At 26.3% G+C, this 24,420-nt stretch overlaps 9 protein-coding genes and 1 non-coding gene across 10 annotated transcripts; 2 read left to right on the plus strand and 8 right to left on the minus strand.

The window, feature by feature from the left end:
* Positions 1–2,901: 2,901 nt before the first annotated feature.
* Positions 2,902–3,390, minus strand: VNE69_01313 (uncharacterized protein; the record flags this gene model as incomplete). Its single annotated transcript, XM_065472448.1, has 1 exon — positions 2,902–3,390. The coding sequence occupies one exon, from the start codon at positions 3,388–3,390 to the stop codon at positions 2,902–2,904; it is 489 nt and encodes a 162-aa protein (XP_065328520.1).
* A 273-nt stretch (positions 3,391–3,663) lies between these two features.
* On the minus strand, positions 3,664–4,662 carry VNE69_01314 (uncharacterized protein; the record flags this gene model as incomplete). The annotated part of the gene is made up of 1 exon (XM_065472449.1): positions 3,664–4,662. One exon carries the CDS (start codon positions 4,660–4,662, stop codon positions 3,664–3,666), a length of 999 nt encoding a protein of 332 aa, XP_065328521.1.
* Positions 4,663–7,558: 2,896 nt separating this feature from the next.
* On the minus strand, positions 7,559–9,221 carry VNE69_01315 (uncharacterized protein; the record flags this gene model as incomplete). The annotated part of the gene is made up of 2 exons (XM_065472450.1): positions 7,559–8,527; positions 8,568–9,221. The coding sequence occupies 2 exons, from the start codon at positions 9,219–9,221 to the stop codon at positions 7,559–7,561; spliced, it is 1,623 nt and encodes a 540-aa protein (XP_065328522.1).
* Positions 9,222–11,862: 2,641 nt separating this feature from the next.
* Positions 11,863–12,933, minus strand: VNE69_01316 (glycylpeptide N-tetradecanoyltransferase 1; the record flags this gene model as incomplete). The annotated part of the gene is made up of 1 exon (XM_065472451.1): positions 11,863–12,933. The coding sequence occupies one exon, from the start codon at positions 12,931–12,933 to the stop codon at positions 11,863–11,865; it is 1,071 nt and encodes a 356-aa protein (XP_065328523.1).
* Positions 12,934–14,148: 1,215 nt separating this feature from the next.
* On the minus strand, positions 14,149–15,933 carry VNE69_01317 (uncharacterized protein; the record flags this gene model as incomplete). The annotated part of the gene is made up of 1 exon (XM_065472452.1): positions 14,149–15,933. The coding sequence occupies one exon, from the start codon at positions 15,931–15,933 to the stop codon at positions 14,149–14,151; it is 1,785 nt and encodes a 594-aa protein (XP_065328524.1).
* Positions 15,934–16,216: 283 nt separating this feature from the next.
* On the minus strand, positions 16,217–17,443 carry VNE69_01318 (proteasome subunit RPT1 (RPT1); the record flags this gene model as incomplete). The annotated part of the gene is made up of 1 exon (XM_065472453.1): positions 16,217–17,443. The coding sequence occupies one exon, from the start codon at positions 17,441–17,443 to the stop codon at positions 16,217–16,219; it is 1,227 nt and encodes a 408-aa protein (XP_065328525.1).
* An 89-nt stretch (positions 17,444–17,532) lies between these two features.
* On the minus strand, positions 17,533–18,192 carry VNE69_01319 (WD40 repeat domain-containing protein; the record flags this gene model as incomplete). The annotated part of the gene is made up of 1 exon (XM_065472454.1): positions 17,533–18,192. One exon carries the CDS (start codon positions 18,190–18,192, stop codon positions 17,533–17,535), a length of 660 nt encoding a protein of 219 aa, XP_065328526.1.
* An 81-nt stretch (positions 18,193–18,273) lies between these two features.
* On the plus strand, positions 18,274–18,345 carry VNE69_01910. Its single transcript has one exon. It is a non-coding gene; the product is annotated as a tRNA-Thr (tRNA).
* Positions 18,346–18,399: 54 nt separating this feature from the next.
* Positions 18,400–18,738, plus strand: VNE69_01320 (peptidyl-tRNA hydrolase (PTRHD1); the record flags this gene model as incomplete). The annotated part of the gene is made up of 1 exon (XM_065472455.1): positions 18,400–18,738. The coding sequence occupies one exon, from the start codon at positions 18,400–18,402 to the stop codon at positions 18,736–18,738; it is 339 nt and encodes a 112-aa protein (XP_065328527.1).
* A 10-nt stretch (positions 18,739–18,748) lies between these two features.
* On the minus strand, positions 18,749–19,408 carry VNE69_01321 (transcription initiation factor IIF subunit 2 (GTF2F2); the record flags this gene model as incomplete). The annotated part of the gene is made up of 1 exon (XM_065472456.1): positions 18,749–19,408. One exon carries the CDS (start codon positions 19,406–19,408, stop codon positions 18,749–18,751), a length of 660 nt encoding a protein of 219 aa, XP_065328528.1.
* Positions 19,409–24,420: the final 5,012 nt, after the last annotated feature.

Here is a 24,420-nt window from a genome sequence, read left to right on the forward strand (position 1 = left end):
TTTAGTGAACTTGATGTCAATTCTTACTGCTGATATTTTATTTTAGGTATATAAATAATTAGTAGGCATATTTTTTGTCCTGTTTATCTATTTTTCGTTGTTAAAACATTTATTAAAGTAATAATAAATATTTTTTTATTATTAAAATATCTTTCATCTTTTTTACAAGCATTTTTTAACGATGCTTTCTAATCAAATAAGTTAAAACGTCTTTATTTAGAAATTTAACTCATTTGAAATTGACACGGAAATTTCAACAAATCTATACAACAAAATTATAACCAAATTCGCTAAGACCTAAGAAAGTGGTATAAATTAATCTTAAATAAAATAATTGACATAGCATTTATTAAAATAATTTTTGTACCTTATGACGTTGCAATACACGTTTATAAAAATTTCAATTGCAACCAACCTCAGTAGGTGATAATTTACGTCTGAATCACCAAAATAAGATATTATAAAAAAAAAAATATACACACAGAATCACGTCAAAAAGCCTCGATGAATAATATATAAATAGATCTATACCTTTTCAACCAAGAAGTATATTATCTTTAAAATTATAATTATAAATTACATTGCGACAATATTGGTTTGTAACCCTAATAATTCTTGAATGAGTGATTGCGAAAAAAAGGTTATAAACGGAAAGGTAATTGAAAAAAGCTAAAATTTTAAGACAGAAAAAAAATTAAGTAAACCCCCGAATGAAATTTATGCTAACTTTATTTTTGAATTTTTATTAATATTTTGCAAAAGCTAATTATTAAAATAAATTTTAAATTGAAAATATTCGATTTAATTTTTTTAAGCCATATTAAATCTAAAATTTATAATTCAATGCTTTAGGCTCCATTTATTAGAATTCATATTTTATAAATGGCTTAGTGTACATAAATATATTGTTTTTATTTTTAGGGATTTGAGACCATAATACTAAAAAAACCAAATTATGGTGCATAATCGTTTGGAACCCGCATTGAAAATTGGAAGGAAACCCCTTTAAAAAAAAATGACAAAATTTGTTAAAACCGATGAGTTTTTTTTACAAGAAAATAAATTAAAAATTATTTTAAAAACATTTAATAATGCAGAAACTACTTGTGTAACTTAATTGTCCAGTGGCTAGTATAAATACTGCTTTTCTCTTTGATATAATACAAGATAATGTATTACCTAGTTCTTTGTGATCAATAGATACCACATGATACCGCATTAGTCAAACCATATAAATGGAATTCAAGGCTGATTCGCCTATCGATTTCGTAATATCCAACTATCTTGAGATACAATAGCAAAAAAAATTGAGGGGGTTTAGTCTAGACATGTAATAAACCAGGTCGAGTACCTTTAACAGTTCCTCTGGGCTTGTAAAATACCAAAAAATCATAGTATAAATCATCTTCTTTTATTATTTAAAATAATCGTTAAGTCTCTTTTTTACAATTTTTTTTATTTCCCTTTTTTTAATTTTCATTGCGGGTTTATTTTACCAATGGGACAGCAAATAATCACACTCCAAATATTCTATATTCATAATTTCTGGATAATTACAATTGATATTGGGTTTTATTTAGCATTATTTAAACATGCTTTTCCTAATAGTCAATTATATTTTCGACCATATTAGATTATTTAAACAATTACATGGTTTTTGGTTCTTTTTATTATACATACAAATCAAAAAATACTTTTCAATTAGCTTTTAGTCTTATTTTTTAAAAAAAGCAATTTTTTAAGTTGTCTAGCAAATTGAGCTTGTAACTTGATTTTTTAATCGTTTTCGAAAATTTTTTTGATTTGTTTCTTTAAAAAAAAAAGTTGACACTTGTAAAATTTATTCAGACATCTTTACTGGTGAATAAATTAACAATGGTGATGTTAGATAACACTAAATTTCATTTTGTTTCTACAATATAGATAAATAAATGTGCTCAAACGAATTTTTAGAACTATTAAGGCAGCAAAAGGGGTGTATATTGAAATAGAGGTAAAAGTTGCACAAATTTTTTATGAGATTAGATAAGGTTGATAATAATCAATTTTGTTGTTTTTATCTATTCTCGATGCAATTTAATACAAAAACTTCTAACAATTTAACTGTAGTGACGTAAATTTTTTCAGTGTTTGTGAAAAAATTACAGCATAAGATATAGATTATTATTATTCAGTTTTATACTATCTTTATATTCCTTTTTTTGTGAATTTCTAATTATGATTTTTGTTTTAAAATCTCTGTAATCATTTCTTAACCACATATTTTATTTTCTTCATAAATCCTTAACTTCTTTCAACCATTAGATTATAGAGTCTTCAATAAATGTAATATATTTGATGGTTGGTATTCCAAAAGAACGATGGTTTGCTGTAGAAAAAAAATCTCATGAAAATAAATGAATTAATTAGTTATAATTGTTAATTATATAAATACATACTATTGATAAAAATACTCGAAACTATTTTTATTACTTTAATGATTATCAAGTAATTTATAATACAAAAACATGGGCTCAAAGAGGTGACTATTTACAATTTTAATTATTTTTATCAATACCCCAGTTTAATTGTTAAACATTGGCTGAAACACTTACAATTTTTTTTACACAAATCATTGCTTGAATTTTTATGTAATTATTTCAGAAGTAATTTTTTTAATTTGAATATCTTCATATTCTCATACATGTTTATTGCAGCTCAGAAAAATTTTATTGCTACATTAACATAATTAATATGTACAATATCTCGATTTTATCTTAATAATTGTTATGTCATCGCGTTAGACTTATTATTATGATTTTTTTATCTAAAAGAATATTTACACACATTCACCATTTCTATGCCATCTATCAATACATTTTGAATAGTTATTTTATCAGTTATATCAATCCAAAAAAGACCTTAAGATATATTAGATAATCTAAAACCATTGCCGAGACCATAATCTATGGGATACGGGATTTTATATTTGGTTTTTACTGCTTCTTTATTCTGTTCTTGAAATTTTTCTTTTATTTCTTTCATATTTTTTTCTATCATGTATCCATCTAGCTTTAAATCTCCAAGAGCTGCTTCCTTTTCAATATTATGTATTTCGGAAAAAATACTAACTTCATATTCATAAACATTTATAGAATTATATCCAGTAAATAGTGCCACCGTTTTATAGATTTTTGTTATAAGTTCTTCTTTAAAAGTATTTATTATATCATTATGTACGATAACAATTTTTTCAAAAAGATTCAATAAATTTACTTTTTTTTCTGAGATACTCGTTTCGGAGTCAGTTTTGTTTTTTTCAGAAAAAAACTTATTAATTTCCATTATTATCATGAATAATTTATCGTCAATATAATTATTTTCTTCAATATATGTTTCTGCTTCGATCATTAAACAAATACCGATTAAATATAAATTTGAAGTATATTTAGATTTTTTTAAATCTTTCGTTATTGCATTTATTATTCTTTTTGTCAGTTGTATTCTTTCTGGTTCATTGTCTTTTTTCTTTCCAATCATAAAATACAACATATCCTTATATAAAATTTTTTGTGCATATAATTGATAAGAAAATATCATATATACCGCTGATCCTGGGTTGTTTACAATTCTGCTAACAAAAAATTCTATCTTATCGTGATTTTGTAATAAACTGAAAAACAGTCAGACTCCTTCAATATAGTTGGTGTCAGATAATCTAGAAAATATTCTTTGAAATTCAGTATAGCAATTTAAGCTTATGTAACGTCTTTTTTCATTTCTACTTGATTCTTTTTCAACATGATACATATCCTTTATCCAAAAAAAATCAAAAAACACTTTTTCATTTTCTACCTCAATTGTATAGTCATGAAAATGATCTTTTTGTAGAATACAACTAGTACTGAATTCTATATTCAATTCATAATCATTATATACAGAAAGTAAATAATTTTTACATGATAGCTTGTATATATAAAGAAGTTTCCTTAGTAAATATTTTTCAATTTCACTACATCTTTTAACTTTCACATCAACCTTATAATATAGTTCATCGATACAAAATTTGAAGAAATGACGTTTATTTTCTACATCAATGTTAAACAAAATGAAAAACTTACCTTTTTGTAGTTTACTGTAGAAACAAATCGAAGAATTGGATTCTGTATGAGTTTCATTTTTGAAAAATTGAAATTCAGAAAGTATTTTTTGTAATAAGTCCTCCTTATCGCATATATTTTCATAATAAATATCTGTATCTTTTCTACTTAATCTCCTTATAGCGTTTATTTTTTTAAGCTGCTCTATTAATTCCTTAATATTGTCAATATTTCTATAATCATATTTGTCGTATAAAAACACATATGAGTACTCTTCTTCGTCATTAAATATTGCTCGTGCAAAATCCTCTATTTTCTTAATAATTTTATCGTAATTATCTGCCAGTTCAACAGAAAAACTACCGGCCTCTTCTTTACTGTCGAGAATAAGCATTTGATAAGAAATGTCAATTTTTTGATTTTTATCATTATAACATGCATATATATTTATACAGTTTTTTACTTTTACTATATCGCAAGACACATAATCTCCTGTTTCAATTCTTTTCAAAATTCCTTCTTTAATTATTACACATAATTCTTCGTTTGCTTTTATAAATAAAAATAGTACAAATACTTTCATAATTAGGGACCATATAATTAGATTTATATAAGTTATATTAGAAAATTATAAATCATTTTGAAATATCAGAATAAAAAAAAATTATGATAATTGTCAAATTATATCTCGAATATCGTTCTTTTGTTTTATTATTTCATCAAACTCTAGAATGAATAGGCTTGAGCTATAATTGCATAAAAATATTTAATGTATTTTTTGATATATGATCACAATGCGTTTAAATGACATTATGATGATTTTTGATGCAACGAAAAGATAAATTAATATTTTCACTTATTTATCCCGACTCATAAACATTACATGTTTCTATATTCACGAAATTTATCATTTGAAATAGCTTTTACCGTATCTTTCATGTTTTATACAGTGAATATTTGGCTTTTTTATTTTTTTTTGTCATAATTAGTTTTATTTGGTATAGAATTACGTGTAAACATTTTAATTATAACTTTAATAAAATTTATTGTTTGTTTACTACGCAATGTGACGTATTGTTCCTTCGGAAAATCAATAAAATATTTTAAACGATTTTTTTATTTGAAAAGAGCTATAAATAAAACATGCAGAAAATAATGTAACATTATGTAATGAGGAAATAATCAATTTGTTATCATAGCTTGCACCTAATATTCTGGGTTTTTTAGATGATATCTTATAATTTTTTATGCAGTACTTTAAGATTATTCGAAAAATTATTTTGTCCTTTTTATATTAAAATTTCTCCACTTTTAATAAAACGCACTTATTATTTTTTTTCTTTTTTTATTATTACTAATATATTATGAATAGTTTTTACCACTATATTTCTAATTTCTTGATTCTTTTATTTGCACACTTTCATAATACAAATTATTTGTTCCAAACTTACGATTAGTAAAAAAAAAACTTACAGGTGTAGAAATTTAAAAATATCACACTTTCTTAAATCGTAAAGGCGTTTTATTCTAACAATCTAAATAAAAATGCACATATTCACTTTTAGAAAAGAAATTCAATAAAATAATTTTAATTTTATATCAGACTTCTTGTTTCATTTTTTTGTATTATGTATAAAAAAAATAATATCATGGACAATTATTTATGTTTTTTGATCTATAATTTTCTTTTGAGGTGTTTGTATAGACACCTGTCGTAAAATTATTTAAGAAATATGTAAATTGCTTTTTATGTTTTTAATGATTTTTTACAGTGTTGTACTCTTTATACATGTTAAATAAATAATATGATCTTTAAACGTATATAAGTAAAATAAGTAGCGCCGTCTTTGTTTTTGTTTCGGTATACAGCGCCCATTTTGTACTTATTCGATTCTTTCTACTACACAAAAACAAGAAATCTTCCACTACTTGTCTATTTTTTTCGTATATATCTACTGTTACGTATTTTCCACCTATTCGTTTTACTTTATAAATATTCTTTTTTAATTTTTAATTCATATGAAGCAATTTTTTTTGCTGTTTTATTTATAAAATATATTTCTCATATACTATGAATATTTTACACTTATTATCCGTATAATCAAAATTTTATATCACAACTTAAAGGTTGAGTTTTGTATCTAAAAACATTTTATTAATCAATTTTGAAAATATAAACTCAAAATTATATGATTTACATATAAAATGAAATTTGAGTTTGTGAATTTGACACTCGCATCGCATTTAATTACTTCTTCGGTGGTAAGTTTTTTGTTTACTGCGATTTTATATTTTCTGTTTGCTTATTATTTCTTTTTTTTATAATTTTTCATAACTGAAGTTTTTTTTGGCAAGGAGAAGATTATAGTTTTCTCATTTATTATTATTACAATATATAAAATAATTTCTAAACATAAATTTTGTAATATTTACAGTTCAATTGATTTATTTCATAATTGTTGCGCTTTGGGGCGATCATTATACTCCACATATTTAGATGTATCGATAATTTTTTTTAAAACATTGATAATTGATCCGTAATACAATAAAAATTTAAAGCTCAATCAACAAAAATAAAAAAGATGTTCAATCCAAAATCGCTATTAAATTTTAATTCACTAATAAAAATTTATCATTGTTATTCATAAATTTACGACTACTCAATCTTAAACGTTTTTTTTAAAAAATTTTCATTGCAAAAAAAAAACTTCTATAATTCAAATTTATTGAGCTATCAGGATATTTTATTTTCTATACGCTAGTTTAATAGCTTTATAATCTATTAAAATCGAACGTAAACAAGTAAGTTATGAAGGTTTTGTTATCAATTTCTTTGTTGTCTCTATTATGACATATTACAAGGTTTATAGCATCAGATCATTCTATTTAGATATCAGCAACTTTTTTTAATCGTTTTACTCATATTATCAGAGATGCGTTTCAACTATATAGAATATAAAGTTGAAAATTAATTAATAAATATTATTATAAATGTTTTTTACGAGTGATGATATTTCAAAGTAAAAAAAAACATCTCATATAAAATACATAAAAAATAGTACTAAAAAATTCCAGAGATATGTTTTTAGTAACAATTATTATTTTTTGTTATAATTATCAAATAACATGAAAAAGTATTAAATAATGACTTGACTTAAATTTAATTACAATTTTTAAAATGCTTCACACTATTGTCTGATTTTTTAGCTATGCGTTTTTTAACCGCCCGTTCCTTTAGTTCTACATATTTTGAGTCGACCTCGAAAAATTATATCATATAATTGATAGTTTTTTATTAATCTGTTTCTTTTCTATAAAATAATTTTTACACACAATCTTTTTTTTTATTATTGATCTTTAATTTCTTAATTATATATATCTAATAAACTATTTTTATAAATTAAACTATTACAACAACTGTTGTTAAAAAGATATTTTGTTTTTAGCTTTTTTATATTTTCTTTTTGGTTCTCGGATTTTTATATCAATTTCTCCTTCAACTCTTCAAAATATCTTTCTATCACATTTCTATCCAGTTTTAATTCTGCGATAGTTGTTTCTTTTTTAATCTTATTTTTTTCGATTAATTTCAAATCATACATATACATATTTATAGATCTTGAGTTAGTGAATGACGCCATTGTTTTGTAAATTTTCATTATAATTTCTTCTTTGTATATGTCTATAACATCATTATGTATAGGTATTATTTTTCTAAAAATATCTAATAAGTCAATATTTTTACATGGAATACTCGTTACAGACTCGGAGTTATTTTTTCTAGCAATAATATTACTAATTTCATTTAATATCATAAATAAATCATCATCACTTAAATTATTTTCGTCGATATATGTTTCTGCTTCTAAAATCAAACATATTCCTATTAAATATAAGTTGTTGCCATAATTAATTTTTATTAATTTTTCTGTTATTTCTTTTGTTAGTTGCATCCTATTAGTTTCACTGTCTTTTTTATTTCCAATCATAAAGTACAACATGTTTTCTAATATTATTCTATTCTCATATAATTCATAAGCAAATATCATATTTATGGCCGATCTGGGTTTATTTACAATTCTTTCGACAAAAAATTTCATTTTACTGTGATTTTGTAGTAGACTGAAAAACAGTCCGATTCCTTCTATATACAGCGTGTTTGTTAGTCTAAAAAACATTCTTTGGAAATCAGTATAGCAATTCTTGCTTATGTATCGTTTATTTTTATCTTTGCTCGATGCTTCTTCTATGTGAAAAATATCCTTTTTATAGTAATAATTAAAAAATACTGTTTCATTTTCTAGCTGTAAAGTATAAATACCATTATGGGCGCTTACTGAGATACAACTAATACCAAATCCAATGAAATATTCGTCATTGTGAAATTTAGATAAATAGTAATTTTTATATGATAATCTGTAAATCTCAAAAAGTTTTTTTTTGTATTTCTTCGTCTTTTTTAGTGTCTAAATTGATTTCCGCATTAACCTTGTAATATAAGTCATCAATACAAAACTCAAAGAAATGTCGGATATCCCCAACGTCAATATTCATTAAGACAAAAAATTTTTTACGCAGTAAATCTTCATAAAAACATATTGAAGACTGAGATTCTAAAATAGATTCATATTGAAGAGTTCTAATTTCCGTAATTATTTTTTGCATCATATTGCCCATACAACAAATATTTTCATAATAAATTACACCACCCTCATTCCTTCTTCTTATAGCGTTTGTTTTTTTAAGACGTTTCACTAGCTTCTTGATACTTAAAAAATGTATATAATCATATTCTAAGTATAAAAATACATATGAGTACCTATACGGATCCTTTGATAAAGTTTTTATGTAGGCCTCCATTTCATTAATAATATAATCAAATGATTTATTTTCTCGTTTTATAGATAAATTTCCGATATATTGATTATAATGATGAGTAAATCTCTGAAAGGAAATCTTAAATTCTTGATTTATACCATCAAAAAATAATTTTATATTTATAAAATTTTTGCCTTTTGTTAGATCACGTGCCACATAATCTCCTGTTTCGATTCTTGTTAAGAGCCCATCTTTAATTGTTTCGACTAGTTCTTCATTTGCTTGTACAATTAAAATTGTAGAAAATATTTCCAAGATAAACATAATAAAGGGTGATAATATTTTTTTTATACAAATATTATTAAAAAAAATATAAAACAATTTCCAAGGCCAACATAAAAAGATGAATAGGCTATATATCAAGACAATCTATTATAGTTTGTCGCCATCCTTTTAAAAATATTTGCTAAAAATCTTCCCATATGATTTGCATATACCTATGTTCAATAGGTTTTACATATGTGTAAAATTATAATCTGACAGTTTATATTAGTCATAGAAACTACAAAAAAATGTCTTATCATTTACTTTTGCTATATTTAGAATTTGATTTTTGCGCAAAAAATCGACACAAAAACTAATTTTTTTTACTCCAGAACGTTTCATACACAAATTAACGGCCGTTATTCTTTATTATTATTTTGTACGAGGTTTGCCATAAAAACATTAAAAATAGATATCTATAAAAATAACGATCTCTTGGGGCTTATTTTTTAAGATGACGTTTAGAATTAATTTATTTTTGAAAAAATTTGATAAAAAATAACGATTTTTCGCTTATCTTTAGAGAAAAATCAATTATCAAAAAATAACAAAATTTTGGGTAAACCCGTCCTATATAATAAAAATTTTAAGCAAAACCACTAAAAACCTTTTTACTTCCCAGAAGAAGAAAAAAGTTATTAAAATTAAACAAATTAAAGGTAAAGTAGGCTACATATACAACATAAAGGAATATAAAACATGATTTTAATAAATATGATATATTTCATTTGATCGTGTATAAGGTGGAATATCTTAAAAAATGAAAAAGAGTACTACGTTATTTACCATAGTAGCTTTATTATGCCTTTTACTGCCAACTTTGGTTTTAATACGGACATCCGTACTATTGTTTACAAAGTAAAGGCCTGTATTACCACCCGTGTTCTCAAAAAGTATTAAAAATTTTGATAAGCTTGACAAACTTCAATGTATACAAAAAATCACAATTTGCGTTATTAAATTAAATAGAAAAAGTGTAGCGCAGTTTTTTTGTCAGCTGCCACATAAAGTTTTTTTACGGTTTTTTCTACTATTTAAAAATATTAACCCCTCTTTACAGGTCTTCTTTGTGATATTGATTTACCTATTTCAGATTGATCTATTTCGACTATAATGTCATCGTTTTTTCCTAAAGTTCGACTATTGCTCATGCTAAATGTTTTATTTTACCTAACTATTATAAAGCCGAGGTTTTATAATGCTTTGTTTTACATTCTTATAAATTCATAATACTGCCATTATTCATATTATTATAATCTTTAGCATCAATGTATTACTTATACGTGCATATAACCCCGCGTGTTAGCTTTTTCATTGCACTCCTAAATATGCTCTTGTTATTTTTTTATAGACGAACTTCTCGGCCAAATTACACACATTTGTCTATTTTTTATGTCTTCTCATGATGTCATACTTTATTAAAGCACATTTGTTTAAAATTCAACCCTGTTGTTTTTTACACTAATGCTGATTTTAGTCAAGATCCCCAAATGGATATAATACCATTTAAATACTCATAAAACTTAAAATACAGGATCTAAGCTTTTAATAACTATACTATACATGTTGTTTTTTTAAAACCACGTCGTATATTTGTACCTACAATTTTACAATTTGTTTGTTAAGAAAAAAATGTTGGTTTTTTTAGACTATAATTCTGCTATATTTTTGTTTTATTACATTTATAAGTCATTTTAATAACAAATTAAAATTTTATAGAATCCTTGGGTGTTGTAGTTATGTGCAAAAAGCATTGTATTGATCTGTATAACGCCATGATCTCACACAGCGACCTGCAAATATTTATTTTCTTAAAATAATATTGTCAAATGATGAGTTGAATCCACTGAAATCATTAAGTTTTTTGTGAAACTTGTGTGCCTGAAGCCTCTAAAAAATTTAATACTAGTTAATAGACACATTTTATAACGATTTTATTATAGGTTCAATGCTATTCCATTCTACATAAATACTACATGGTTATACTCCCTTGGATAAGCACCACGTGGATGGTTACCTTTCGCCAAATGAGGGACTAAAAGAAGTAAAACAAAAGACTACAATAATAGTTCATACTTTTCATGTATCCCAAACTTCTGAATACAGGTGATCAACTCAACATAAAATGCTATGCTGATGGCGTGACTGCGTGTGCAATTTTTGAATGATAGTTACGATCTTCCGCATTAGTGCGAAGCTGTCTTCCTTGGCCATTTACATGGCACGAAATCTCAAATACGAGGTACTTTTTTGAAGCACGAAATTTGTTGCTTAAAAAACAATTTACACAGCAAAGTTTGTTGAATGGAGGGAGTTTTTGTGAATAAGAATCTCGCAGTATCAGTTGGATATAAATCACAGTCACGAGGGTTTAGATCTTTTAATTTTTAATCAAATATAGTAAATTCTACAATAAGACATAAGATTAATCATATTTACATCATTTTCATAAAAATAATGCAGACCATGACATAAATATTTTTGACTTGGACTGAGACAGTTCAACAAGGTCTAGTTCATTTTGGTTTTTTGTCGTCCCGTACATCGCCCAGGGGGTAAATTTTTTTGTTTAAAAATAAATAATATTTTGTCTTTTAATAAATTAAGGTCAACCTTATTTCTATTTTAGTTTAGTAATTTATTAGTGCATGTAATAAAATATTTCACTCTTGTCTAATCTCCCTATTTTCCAATTATACAAATAATATTTCAGTTTTCCAGTCCCTTCTAAAAATCCCATTTCTTTGAATTTCATTCCCGATTTTCCTATGTCTATGCCATTAAAAACATCACATCTTTCTTTATTACTCGCATGAATTAAGTCTTCTATCATTTCCTTGATATTGTCCCCACAGACGAGACTCAAATAGGCTCCTGATATTTTGATATTCTTTTTTATAGCCATGGTGTCTAAAATATAATAACAGCCAAATGAAGTTATAATATTCTCCTTCTCATTTACAAGTACCTTCATAATTTTATTAGAAATAAAATGTTCAAAATCTTCTCTGTCCATGTTGTCGCATAGTTTATATTTTTTCATATCTTCTTTATAAAGTTCATAGCATCTGGGGATGTCTTTTTCTTCTAGTAATCGTGTCTCTGGCCTGCTTTTTAAGCTTGGGAGTTCGGCGATTGAGTCCATGTAGTCGACAGAAGTCAGTTTTTTAATGTTTAAAGGCATGTGCCAATATTTGACACTGCAAATCTCAAAGAACAAAGGCGTCCCCGCTGTGAATATTCCTTGATACACGCCATTACAATTAAATCTTCTAGTTATCTCTTTGATTAAAATAGGCGTGATCCTTCTAGATCTCAAGTCTTTTGTGACACATAAGAAATTTATTGCTGCCACTTTCTTGGTCACATTGTCGATCATAATATCAGTCTCCTTGCCAAATATGTAGCCTACGAGATAATTATTAAACTTGAGGCCCAAGGAATATTCAGCTTTATGTTTGGGATTATTTATGAACCAAGAAAAAAAAGATTCAGAATAAAGAAGCCTGAACTCATTGTCAACATCTTCTACATAATTTTCAGATAAGAATTTCGACAATTCCTTGTAATCAGAAATATTCTCAAAAGAAAAGCCTTCTGGTAACTTGTAGGATTCAGTTGAAATTTTATTGGGATATTTGATTAGGTCATTTGCTCCCTCCTCGACTCCAACGGGCTGCTTATTCCAAAAAGAATGATTTTCAATAGACATGGGGTCAAAAAGATGAAGAAATATTAAAGATGTCATTAATACAGAAGTTATGATTCGATTATTACAAAAAAACATCTGACTCGATTATTACAAAAAACATCTGACTCATAATGCAGAATTATCTGTCTCATAAATGGATAAAAAAATAATTTTACAATAAAGACGAACTTAGAAAATGACACAAAAATAATATAAAAAATAAGTTCGAGTATAAAACTAATCCTTTGAAATATCATAAGTAGCGAGAAACTTCTTTGACGAAAAGGCATCTTAGTTTTCTAAGCTGCATCTTGAAATATTGAAAATAATTTAAATATTTATTCCATGAGAGACAGGGACATCATAAAACCAGAAGATATTTAAAAGGAGGAAGGATCCGAAAGACCCCCCCCCTCTGAGGGTGTTCACTTTATTTTTTCGAACCCCAAAATTGAAGTGCAAAATAAAGGAGGAGCAAAGAAAAGACAAAAATTACTAAGCACTTATGACATTAAAAATAACAAATAAATATATGCTTGTATACAAAAATTAATTTTAAATGTAGTTCTAATAATCATTTAAAGTGTTGTATCTTTTTTGCCCTTCTTATTTTTCTAAATTTTTTTTTAATTACTGGTTTATTATAAAAGTAGATTTTTGAAGAAAATCTACTTTTATAATAAACCAGTAATTAAAATTATAAATATTATTTATATAAGAAAATTTAAATAAATGTTCAACGATCTATACAGATTGTTAAATCAAAAAAATTAATTTGAAATATGCTAAGTTATTTAGAATTATGTAGTTTTATGATTATCTTCTTTTTTTAAATTAAATTTTGTATACAAATATATAATTATTTGGTATTTTTACTGTTATAAAATGCAAGTAATTTGAGTGCTAATGATTGCTCCTCCTTTATTTTACACTTCGTTTTTGGGGTTCAAAATAATAAAGTGAACACCCCCAGAGAGGAGCATTTTGGTCCCCAATTCCAATAAATCAGAAGGGTAAAAACTGCTTATCAATTGTTATAAATATACAAACTTAAATTAAAATATAATTCTGTACATAAACGTATGTTTATTTCTTGTTTTTAATGTCATAAGTGCTTAGTAATTTTTGTCTTTTCTTTGCTCCTCCTTTATTTTGCACTTCAATTTTGGGGTTCGAAAAAATAAAGTGAACACCCTCTGAGGGGGGGGGTGTTTGGGCATCTTCAGCCATTTAAAATTATAAATATTCTACAATCAAATCATAATCGAGAAATTCTTTGTTCTCATTTCGTACTTTTATTTCAAACTCTGCTTCTTTGGTAAAATTCTTACATCTAAATTCATAAAGTCCACTGATCTGAGGCGGAACCACAAAATTGTCGTCTAAAACTTCACATTTCGAATTTGAAATTTCTAAGAAAAGTTTGCTTTTTTTATAATTGTTCACTAGCATATTAAGCTTTAATTGTTCTGATATTGTGTAAGTATTAAATATATAAATAAAAATCTTATTACTCTGTTTCTGCTTCTTATTTATTAGTATTTTATAAATTATATCGTCTCGTTTTATTTCTAATTTATGTCTTCTATTGTCGAGACTTATATTTACATTTTCCGAGGTATCAAAAATATTTAAATCTTTTACTAAGAACTTTTTAAAGTCTAAATCTGTCATAATTGGATCATTAATGACATCTAAAGAAGAAACTTCCATGGATATTAAATCATCCAGGCCTAGTATATTTTTTTTATAAATATCAATAATATCTTCACTAGTATTCTTAAATTTATATTTAGAATTGATATTCAGCAAATTTTTAGATTGGTTTTCTAGTTTTATAAAAATTTGATCTTTAAGTCGATAATCTGTGCGAATTTTTATGGGGAAATTGTCTACGACAAAGAAATACAAATGAAATTTGTATTTCTTGTCTAAACACAAAATTAGTTCTTTTTTATGTAGGCCGAGTTTTTTAAACTTGACAGTCAGGTTTATCATCTGATCAAAATCATGCTCAGAATTATTAAAAATATATTTCCCAGTTTCATTTACATTTAAATGAATTTTAAGTTCTTGGTATTGATCAATAAAATATAAATTCTTAAAATTTGAAATTGTAAAATTTGGGAATCTTAAATTAAAAGGCTGCGTCATAGGCCAAATGTCTAAATATTCAAGTTCATTTGATTTTTGAACTTGAAAACTTTTTTGAAACTCGGAATCTTGAAAATTATTTTTTTTCAATATTCCATTAAATACAAAATCAAGGTCTTCTTCTGCCACTTGTCCATTAAAATACATCAATTCTAATCCTTTTCTTTTAAACTTTTTAGTTTTAAACAATCTCTCTCCCAATTCATACATAATATTTTTAATAATCTTCGTACTAGATTTGTATACCTGATAACATAAAAAATCATATTCTCGACTCGTCAACAATAAAAACACCAACCTTTTATAATAAAATGTATCAACAAAATGTGACGGAATGTCTTCATACTTGAATTTGCAATATACTGACATTTCTATACAATAATGAGAAAAATCATTATAATTTCTATATTTTGAATATAATTTGTAAGCTTCATCATATTTTTTAGCTAAAAAATACGAATCAGCTTTATTTTTATCTTCCATGTACGTGTCTAATAATATTGATTTTAACATACTTGTGCCCATTTTGTAGAAAGACGATTCGTCTGTAGGAAAACAACTCTGATAAATTTTATTAAGTTTAGTAATATATTGGCCGGAATAGAAATCATTGAGTAAAATATGGTGAATCGAGTCACTTTCTGTTTGTACAATGTAGATTACAATTTCTTTGAAAACATATATTTCGTCTTTGTAGATTATTTCTAATAAATCATTTCCTATTTCATAAAATTTTGTAGATTTTTTTTTGATATTAAATAACCCTGTGTCGATAATAAGTGATAAAATGTTTTGGTAGTCACAATCTGTATTGGTAAATTTTACATGACATGTTGGTTTGAACACTGACAGTAAAAGTTCATTCATGATGTTAGGGCTAAAATATATTTATACGAGAAAAATGTTGTGTATCTTTCTGGGCGCAATTATAATGAATACTAATTCTATTGGTCTAAATCCAACAGATAAGGCTTTTTGATTTTAATGAGTAAGAATCGCACAGTACCAGCAGGAATAAAAACTTAGTTAAAGATTTTTATAATCCTATGTAAGATTTTCCTAACTTTTACAAAAAATCAATGCATAAAAATTTAAAAACTTTTTTATAGTTTTTTTTGCATAAACAGTTTGTTGGTTTTACAAACAAAGTTTAATTATATGTAAGATATCTCGGAGTACTCGAAAATTTAGCATATCCTTTTATAACCTTGTCTACACTTTTTAAGAAATCTTCTTCTGTTGCAATTTTTCTTCTATCTCTTATAGCAAACATGCCAGCCTCAGTACATACACTTCTCAGTTCTGCTCCTGTTGCATTATTACATAATCTTGCTATTAGTTCGTACCTAATGTCTTTGTCTACGCTCATAGTTTTTGCATGAATTTTCAAGATTGCTGTTCGCCCTTCTAAATCTGGTAGAGAAAATTCGACTTTTCTATCAAGTCGCCCTGGTCTCAGAAGAGCAGGATCTAAAGTATCAGGTCTATTAGTAGCCATAAGTACTTTTATATTTCCTCTACTATCAAATCCATCGAGTTGATTTATTAATTCCAACATTGTTCTTTGAACTTCGTTGTCTCCACTGTCTTCAAATCTTGTGCCTCCAAAGGCGTCGACTTCGTCAAAGAAGATGATGCAAGCTTTTCTTGTTTTTGCCATGTCGAATATTTCTCTGACCATTCTGGCCCCTTCCCCGACATATTTTTGGACTAATTCTGATCCTATGACTCTTATAAAACATGCGTCTGTTCTATTGGCCACTGCTCTGGCCAGAAGAGTTTTACCCGTTCCAGGTGGCCCATAAAGCAAGACTCCTTTGGGTGGGTCAATTCCTAAATTGATAAATCTTTCTGGTTCTAAAAGAGGTTTCTCTACTACTTCTCTAATTTTCTCTATTTCTTCTTTACATCCTCCTATGTCATTGTAAGTCACGTCTGGTCTTTCCTCGACTTGCATGAGTGTGACACTTGCGTCTATTTTTCTTGGCAGTGGCTGTAGTACTTGGTATTTTACTCTATCGACGCCCACTCGTATGCCATCCTGGATTAAAGATGCGTCTACTTTTTTACCTTTCCCTACTACAAATTTGGCCATTTGTTTTATATTTATCATGTATCTTGGCTCTTGGTAGCCTTCGATTATTTTACAAACCCTGGCCACTTGTAAACTTTGCTCGCTTTGAGATCTCTGGCTATCAGACTTGAGATTCCAAGCAGAAGGTGGGGCGAGGCCTGTTTCCACTTCTCTAGTGCCTAGTTTTAGTGAAATACTGTCAAATGTACTTTTTATTATATTTTCAGTCTCAGTTATTTTGTCAGCATAGTAATTTTTCCCATAGCTCAAAATGAGGCCTATCTCATTTTCCTGAAGTGCCATTTTAGGGGATAGAAAAATCGACATTTTAACTTTAGACTCATTTCATCTTACAGATAGATCTAAAAAAAGATTATTTCAAGTTAAATTGTTTATTGTTTAATTTTATACCATTTTTCGGATTTCCGAAAATATACGCCTTCTTCTTTTACTTTTATTTCGTCTACATTCTTGATTTTCATAAATGTCTCTTCTTCTAAATTGTAAATTCCCTTTGAATCCACCACGAATTTATCATGTGCAAATTTAAAACCGTGACAGGGAATTTCTTTCTCTTTCCATTTAATTTTATCATTGTAAACTACACAAATATCATTTCCAACCAGAGAAATGTGCTTTACATTGAATTGTAAATTATCAAATAATTCTTCATTTACAAATATTTGACCGGTCTTGTCTAAGTACAAAATTTTATCTTCGGAATTTACACTGAAGAAATCGACGCTTTCTTTTACTAGTTCGTATGACAAATCCGCAAACTTTGTTCTCCAGAGATTTCCATTAGAAAAATGCGCATAAATAAAAGTGTCCGAGAATTTTACAGTAGAAATTTGTTCATCGTGGCCTTCGTATAATTTTACAATTAAGTAATCTGGTTTATTTATTAAACATATAGTAGTATTAGAAAATATTACGAAGATGAAGTTGTCTTTATAAATTGTAGTGTGAATTTTACCAGGTAAGATTTCTAATAATAAATTGGTAGAAAAGCCATTTACCAATTCAAAATCTCCTTTGATTGTTTTAAACATGGCCTGTAAAATCTACGAAATCAAATTTAAAAATTTATTCATATTTACATTTACAAAAAATTAATTTTTTAAGATTTTCAAGCCACTGTAGCTCAGTGGTAGAGCGTCAGTCTTGTAAACTGAAGGTCCTGAGTTCGATTCTCAGTCGTGGCATTTTGTTTTATGCTTTAGATTTATTTATGACTTCGGGTCTCTTTGCCCTCAGAAATGATTGTCCAGTACATTTTCTTAGTTTCAAATATTAAAACAATAAAGAAAGGCGCTCTAATTGCACAGGCGTGTCATGCTGCCATTAAAGCGATACACACATACAAGGACTCTGAAGATACAAAAGAATACTTAAATTTAATATATTCTATGACGACTGTCATACTAAAAATATCCACTGAAGATATAAAAATAATTTCCGAAAAATTTTCTTCTTTAGATTTTGTCGAGTGGGTTGAGCAGCCTGAAAATTTGACTACTTGTTTGGCACTTCGTCCATACAAAATTAAAGATTTAGAAGATTTTTTGCCATTTATTAAAAATTATAAACTTTTTTAATTATTATCTTTTATTTATATTCATCTTTAAGACTGTAAATACTCTTATGATCTTTTTTATCTACATTACATATCTCATTAACTATCTCTTGAATAAAAGCAGTAGGCTGGCCTGTAAAATCTGCCAAATCTCTAACAGTCCAATTTTCATATTTTTCAAAAGCATTAAAAACAATATTCAGCACTTCATTTTTATCAAGTCTTTCTCTTTTTTTGTCAATAAGCATTTGCTTCCTCTTTTTGGCGAGTACTTCCATTTCTCTTAAATTTCCAAATTTCTCCATTCTTATTCCTTCCCCGAGTGAATCAATAGTTTCAGTCGTATTCTCAAGCTTATTGGCATGTTCTTTTTTATATTCGATATATTTCCTGTTTATTACAGGCGTAACAAGCAACTCATTATCAACTACGCCTTCTACAGCAGAAGAATCTTGTGTACTGGCTAAAACATAAATATCAGAAGAAGATCTGTCTACTTGTTTAACATTGTAATGTGTGGGAATATTTGATCCTGTTTTATCAAAAATTACAAGAGAAATTCTACCATCATTTTCAACATTTAACTCACCTATTTCCATTTCTCTTTTTATATTTGAAAGATAATTTCCAAGATATTTTGGAAGTTTGGCTATGTTTATCTTCTTATTTTTATTTCTATCATTAATCTCCATTTTAAGGAAGAGGGAGAAAAGCGCGCTCTTATAGTAAAAAAAACATTTTAAAGCTTGTGTTTATATTTTGGAAAAATTGAATTTATTTGAAGATTTTTTTAATCTTTTGGTTTAATTAGAACATCACTAAAAAAAGTTAAGATTATTCAAGACACTGTCTAAAACTCATTACTCTTTTTGGAAATTTCGCGATATGTTTCAAAGTCTTCTTAATGTCTCTGCTGTGTATACACTTGGATTCTGCAATAATTTCAAGCTTCGTTTTGTATCTTATATACATGTCTAGTTAGATTAAATTTTATTAAAAAAAAATACACCATATTTTTCCAACTTGGAAAAAAAAAACTTTTATACTATGCATAATACGAAAGAATTTTCTGTAAGTGTATATTGTGTCCTGATTTTCGTAGAATATAATTTATTTAAATCTGCGGCATTTTAATCAACATGAGTTGACGCATCCATTTTCGAAATATATTTGCCTGTAAAGTCATGTCGGTCATCAAAATTTTTTTTTGTAAAGAGGTAAAGCGAGTAAAAATAAGTTCTTAAAAAAATAAGGTAAATCTTTTGTATTGAGACGTATTTGTAGTCGGAATTTCAATTTAAAATTTTAGAAAGGCCCAAATCTTTTTCTTTTTAGGGAACTGGTAGAGATATATGCAGTATAAGTTTTCTTCTTTAATTTTGTGTTCTTATAAACAATTTGAGCTCATTTTTCAAAAATTTTAGATTTATACGCATTTATTGTTCTCATGTGTTAAATTTGATTCATTAAATGCTTACCAGATTTTTATGTATTTTTTCTTGTAAAATTTACAGAAATATTAAACAAGATTAGAATAAATAATAAAGTATAATAAAATGATTGAATATTGTATTCTACTTCATATATCTGGTGCTGTACTATAAAATGGCTTGTATTAACTTAAACAAATATTATAAATTATATAAAAATTTTATTGGACGTTGTCTAAGTAATAACGTCTTTTTTTGCATTAATATTCGATAGGTAGAAATTTATACAAAGTTCATAAGCATTCGAGCACATGTTGCATTGAAATGTTAAGGTTTTATTCAGATAACCTTATATAACATAAACCAGACGTTTTAAAAGATTTTTTAAACTTATTTAATTTAGTAAAAAATAATTTTACAATTCATATTTATAGACACTCAAATGATTTATATTAGATTTTTCTTTATTATATCTTTAATTGCTCTGCTAAAATTATCATATTATTAATACATAATTTGTCTTCTTAGTATTCATCTCCTTATTCCACTACATCGACAACTTGAATTTATTAGATCGAGTTAATTTCTTGCACCTGCAAGCCGCGACCAGCGTGTTGCATAATTGTTTTATTGTGATCCACAAAACTTTCCTGCTGTACTTCGTCATGTCTGCAAGTTAATTTAAGGAATCTCCGCTATTAGTAGGATGTATAATAATAAAGTTTAATGCCATATATTACGCGAACACCAAAGTTGCATTAAATGCATAATTTTCTGTGCTTTAAAATCGATTTTAATGCAGACATAAATCGACTTTAGCTCTACGAAATACAAGTTTTGCTATCAATTTATCTTTAGACTGTAAAAATTTAATTACCTATGGCTGATAAAACCCGTTAAGACTCCAAAAAATTTGTCCTAATGTTGATCTAAGCGTGGGTTTATATTGTGTATATGTTTTGGATCATAAGATTTCGTTCACATCACAAGAAATTTTTTTCAAGAGGTTATACATTTTTTATTTATGAAAAAAATATAATGACATTAAAAAAGCAGACACAATTTAAAAAAAATATGCAAAAGTAAAAGTAAATCTTATTTTGTAATTTTATTAGGTTCTAATCATCAAAAAAAATCAAATTTTGTAATGAGACTAAAACTTGAATGACTATATTGAGACTATATGGGATAAAGTATAATTTAATCTTTTTTAATAATCTGTATGAGTTGTTAGATAAAAAAATAATGTTTAAAATCCTAATAACTAGATATAGTATTTGATAATATAAAACCCCCATAAAGCAACGCTTAATCATATAAACATTTCTAAAATGCTAATTTGAAAATAGAAATCTCAGTGTATATGATATTTTGCTATTTCACTTTTTTTTAATAAAATCGAGCTGAAAAATATTGAATATATTATAAAAGTAAACTATAACATTATCTAATATAATTACCTGAGAAATAAAGTTATGTGTATTGTTATATGAAAAATATTAATAAATTAATAAAAATTAAAGTCAATTGAGAAAGTAGATATTTTTACTGGATATTACAAAAAAAACGTCATCGTTTAAAAAGTTAAAACCAAATCGCGAACTAATATTGTAGAAGAATTATATAAAAAAAGTATTTGGCAAAATAATATTCTTAGTCCCCGCCCATGAGGGTATACATTTTTTTAGCCTCAAACACAAAGTTCAAAAAAAGATGACATAAAGGCAATAACTTATACTAATCACAGCAATAAAAAAAATATAAAATCAATACATATCAAATTATCAAAATTAATTATAGAATACGAAATTACTAGCTCATTCATATTAAGTATATTTTAAACATTGTATTTTTGTCTAATTAATAGAATATACATAAAAAAAATTCTATTCAAACAAAGAATGGTAAAAAAATATTAGATGATATATATAGGATAATTTAACACATATTTAGTATTTTTAAATCATATGGTGCGAAGAAATTATTTTTAAACTTTGGTCAAATGGGTTTTAGATATGGTTTAGTAGTGATAACATATATTCGAACTTTGTATACAAAAACATGTTAATTTGTTATTTTTAATGAAATCATACTCGCAATTTCTGTACGTTTCTTGTTTCTCTTTTTTGAATTTGAGTTTTTGTAGCTAAAAAATAAAAAACGAAAGAATGATAATTGCTAGTATCGGTACCCGTCAAACGTTTCAATTAATAATTTAATTAAGAAACATAAATTTTTTATTGATTTATTATCTGGTTTTTTTAATAAATAGAAAAATTAAGACCAACAACAACACTTATTCTAAAGCAAATCGCAATATTGTATCATAAAATTTGTAGATAGTAGAAGTTTTGGATAAAAATTAATAATAAATTTTTTTTTATCAATTTGATTTCATGTTTACTCTATAGGCAGGAGAAGTTTGTTAAAGAGAATATAAAATATTTTCAATTAGTATTATTAACATGTAATTGTCGTTATGATATAAAATTATACATAGTAAATTAAAAAAAATCAATTCCATGACTATACCAATATTATTAACGATTTTATAAAAAATTTTATCCTATGTTATTATATATTTAAAATAACATACTAACAGTATAGATCAGAGGTGGGCAAATACTTTAAAGCTGTGGGCCAAAATGAATTTTTTAAAATGTCTCCCGGGCCGGAGGACTATTTCGGCTTTGCTTTACACAAGCGGAAATTTCGGATAAGTTTTTTCCCTGCCCATTTTTAACAAAACTATTAAGTATCATTTCAATTAGATAATAATATGTCAAGTACCTTTTAAGGAAATATTATTATAAATAAATGGCTATTAGATAAACCACACAATTTAAGGTTTTATTTTGTTACATTTTAATGTCTTAACGATATTAATTATTTTATATTGACACATGGTTATTACAATTTAACATTTATATTGCATCATTAAATATAATAGTAAAAAAATTCAAAAAAGAAAAAAAACATCAAACGTTAAAATAAATATTTAATGTTAATGCGAAACGTGAAATGTCGAATGTTCTTCCGACATTATTTCTTCAAAATTAGGTTCTAAATCACTTGTAGCAATCCTTAGTACCGAGTGTAGATTTTCGTCAGTAATTTGTGATCGATATTTATTTTTCGTGGAAACCATTAAAGAAAGGGTTCTTTCACAAATATAAGTCGAACCAAATAAAACGAGACATTTCTGAGCATAGTTCAAAAAATGTTTGAAATGTTCATTATTTAACGCGCCATAGAAAGCACTCAATTCGTTTGAGTGAAAATTTTCTTTTAGTAAATTATTTGATTGTAAGTCAATTAGTTCTAGTTGAATTTCAACAGGAGCTTCTTGCACGTCGAAATTGAAAGGATGGCCAATTAATGATAAAGGTTTTTCAATATTTTTGAAATCTTCTTTGGATTTCAGAATGCAGGTCTTGTGTTATTGCACTATATTTAAAAAAATCTGTATTTTTTAATGATTCTCGCCGTGCTTGCAATGAGGGGAAATGATTTAATAATTTATTATTAAAGTTTTCAGCAAATAAATTAAGTTTTGTCATAAATGCTTTGACGTTTGAGTGCATTTTGAAAGCGATTTTGTTTTACCTTGTAGATTTATATTTAGTTCATTCAAATATTTTACTATATCTACTGAAAACGAGAAATCGTTTAGCCAAGCCTCATTTTGCAATTCAGGAAAATCTTGTAGTTTTTCTTTTATCGACAAGAATGATGCTATTTCATCAAGCAAATATTGAAATCTATGTAAAACTTTACCAATGCTAAGCCATCTCACTTCAGTGTAATAGGGAATTTCGTAGTAGTCACTTTCAATTTTTTTCAAAAATTCAAGAAACTGTCGATGATTTAATGCACGTCCTCGGATAAAATTTACAATTTTGGTCACAACAGTAACGACGTGATTCAATTTCAAAACTTTTCTGCATAGAATTATTTGGTGAATAATGCAGTGCAAAAATAATATATCGTGTTCTGGTTGTAACTTTTTTACTTTGTCGCGAATTCGTTTAAGTAAGCCTATATTTTTCCCCGTTAAACTAAGACAGCCATCCGTAGTGACGCTTTCTATTTTATTCCAAGTTAAACTAACTTTAACTAAATACTCTTCAACAGCGAGAAAAAAGTCTTTACCAGTAGTTGTATTTGTATTGGATGCACACTAAGAAGTTCCTCGATAATTTCACATTTCTTATTAATGCCGCGAATAAATATTAATAATTGACTTGTATCAGTAATATCGCAGGACTCATCTA

Source organism: Vairimorpha necatrix, chromosome 1 (genome assembly GCF_036630325.1).
Source record: "Vairimorpha necatrix chromosome 1, complete sequence".
In the NCBI taxonomy this organism is placed as follows: domain Eukaryota; kingdom Fungi; phylum Microsporidia; family Nosematidae; genus Vairimorpha; species Vairimorpha necatrix.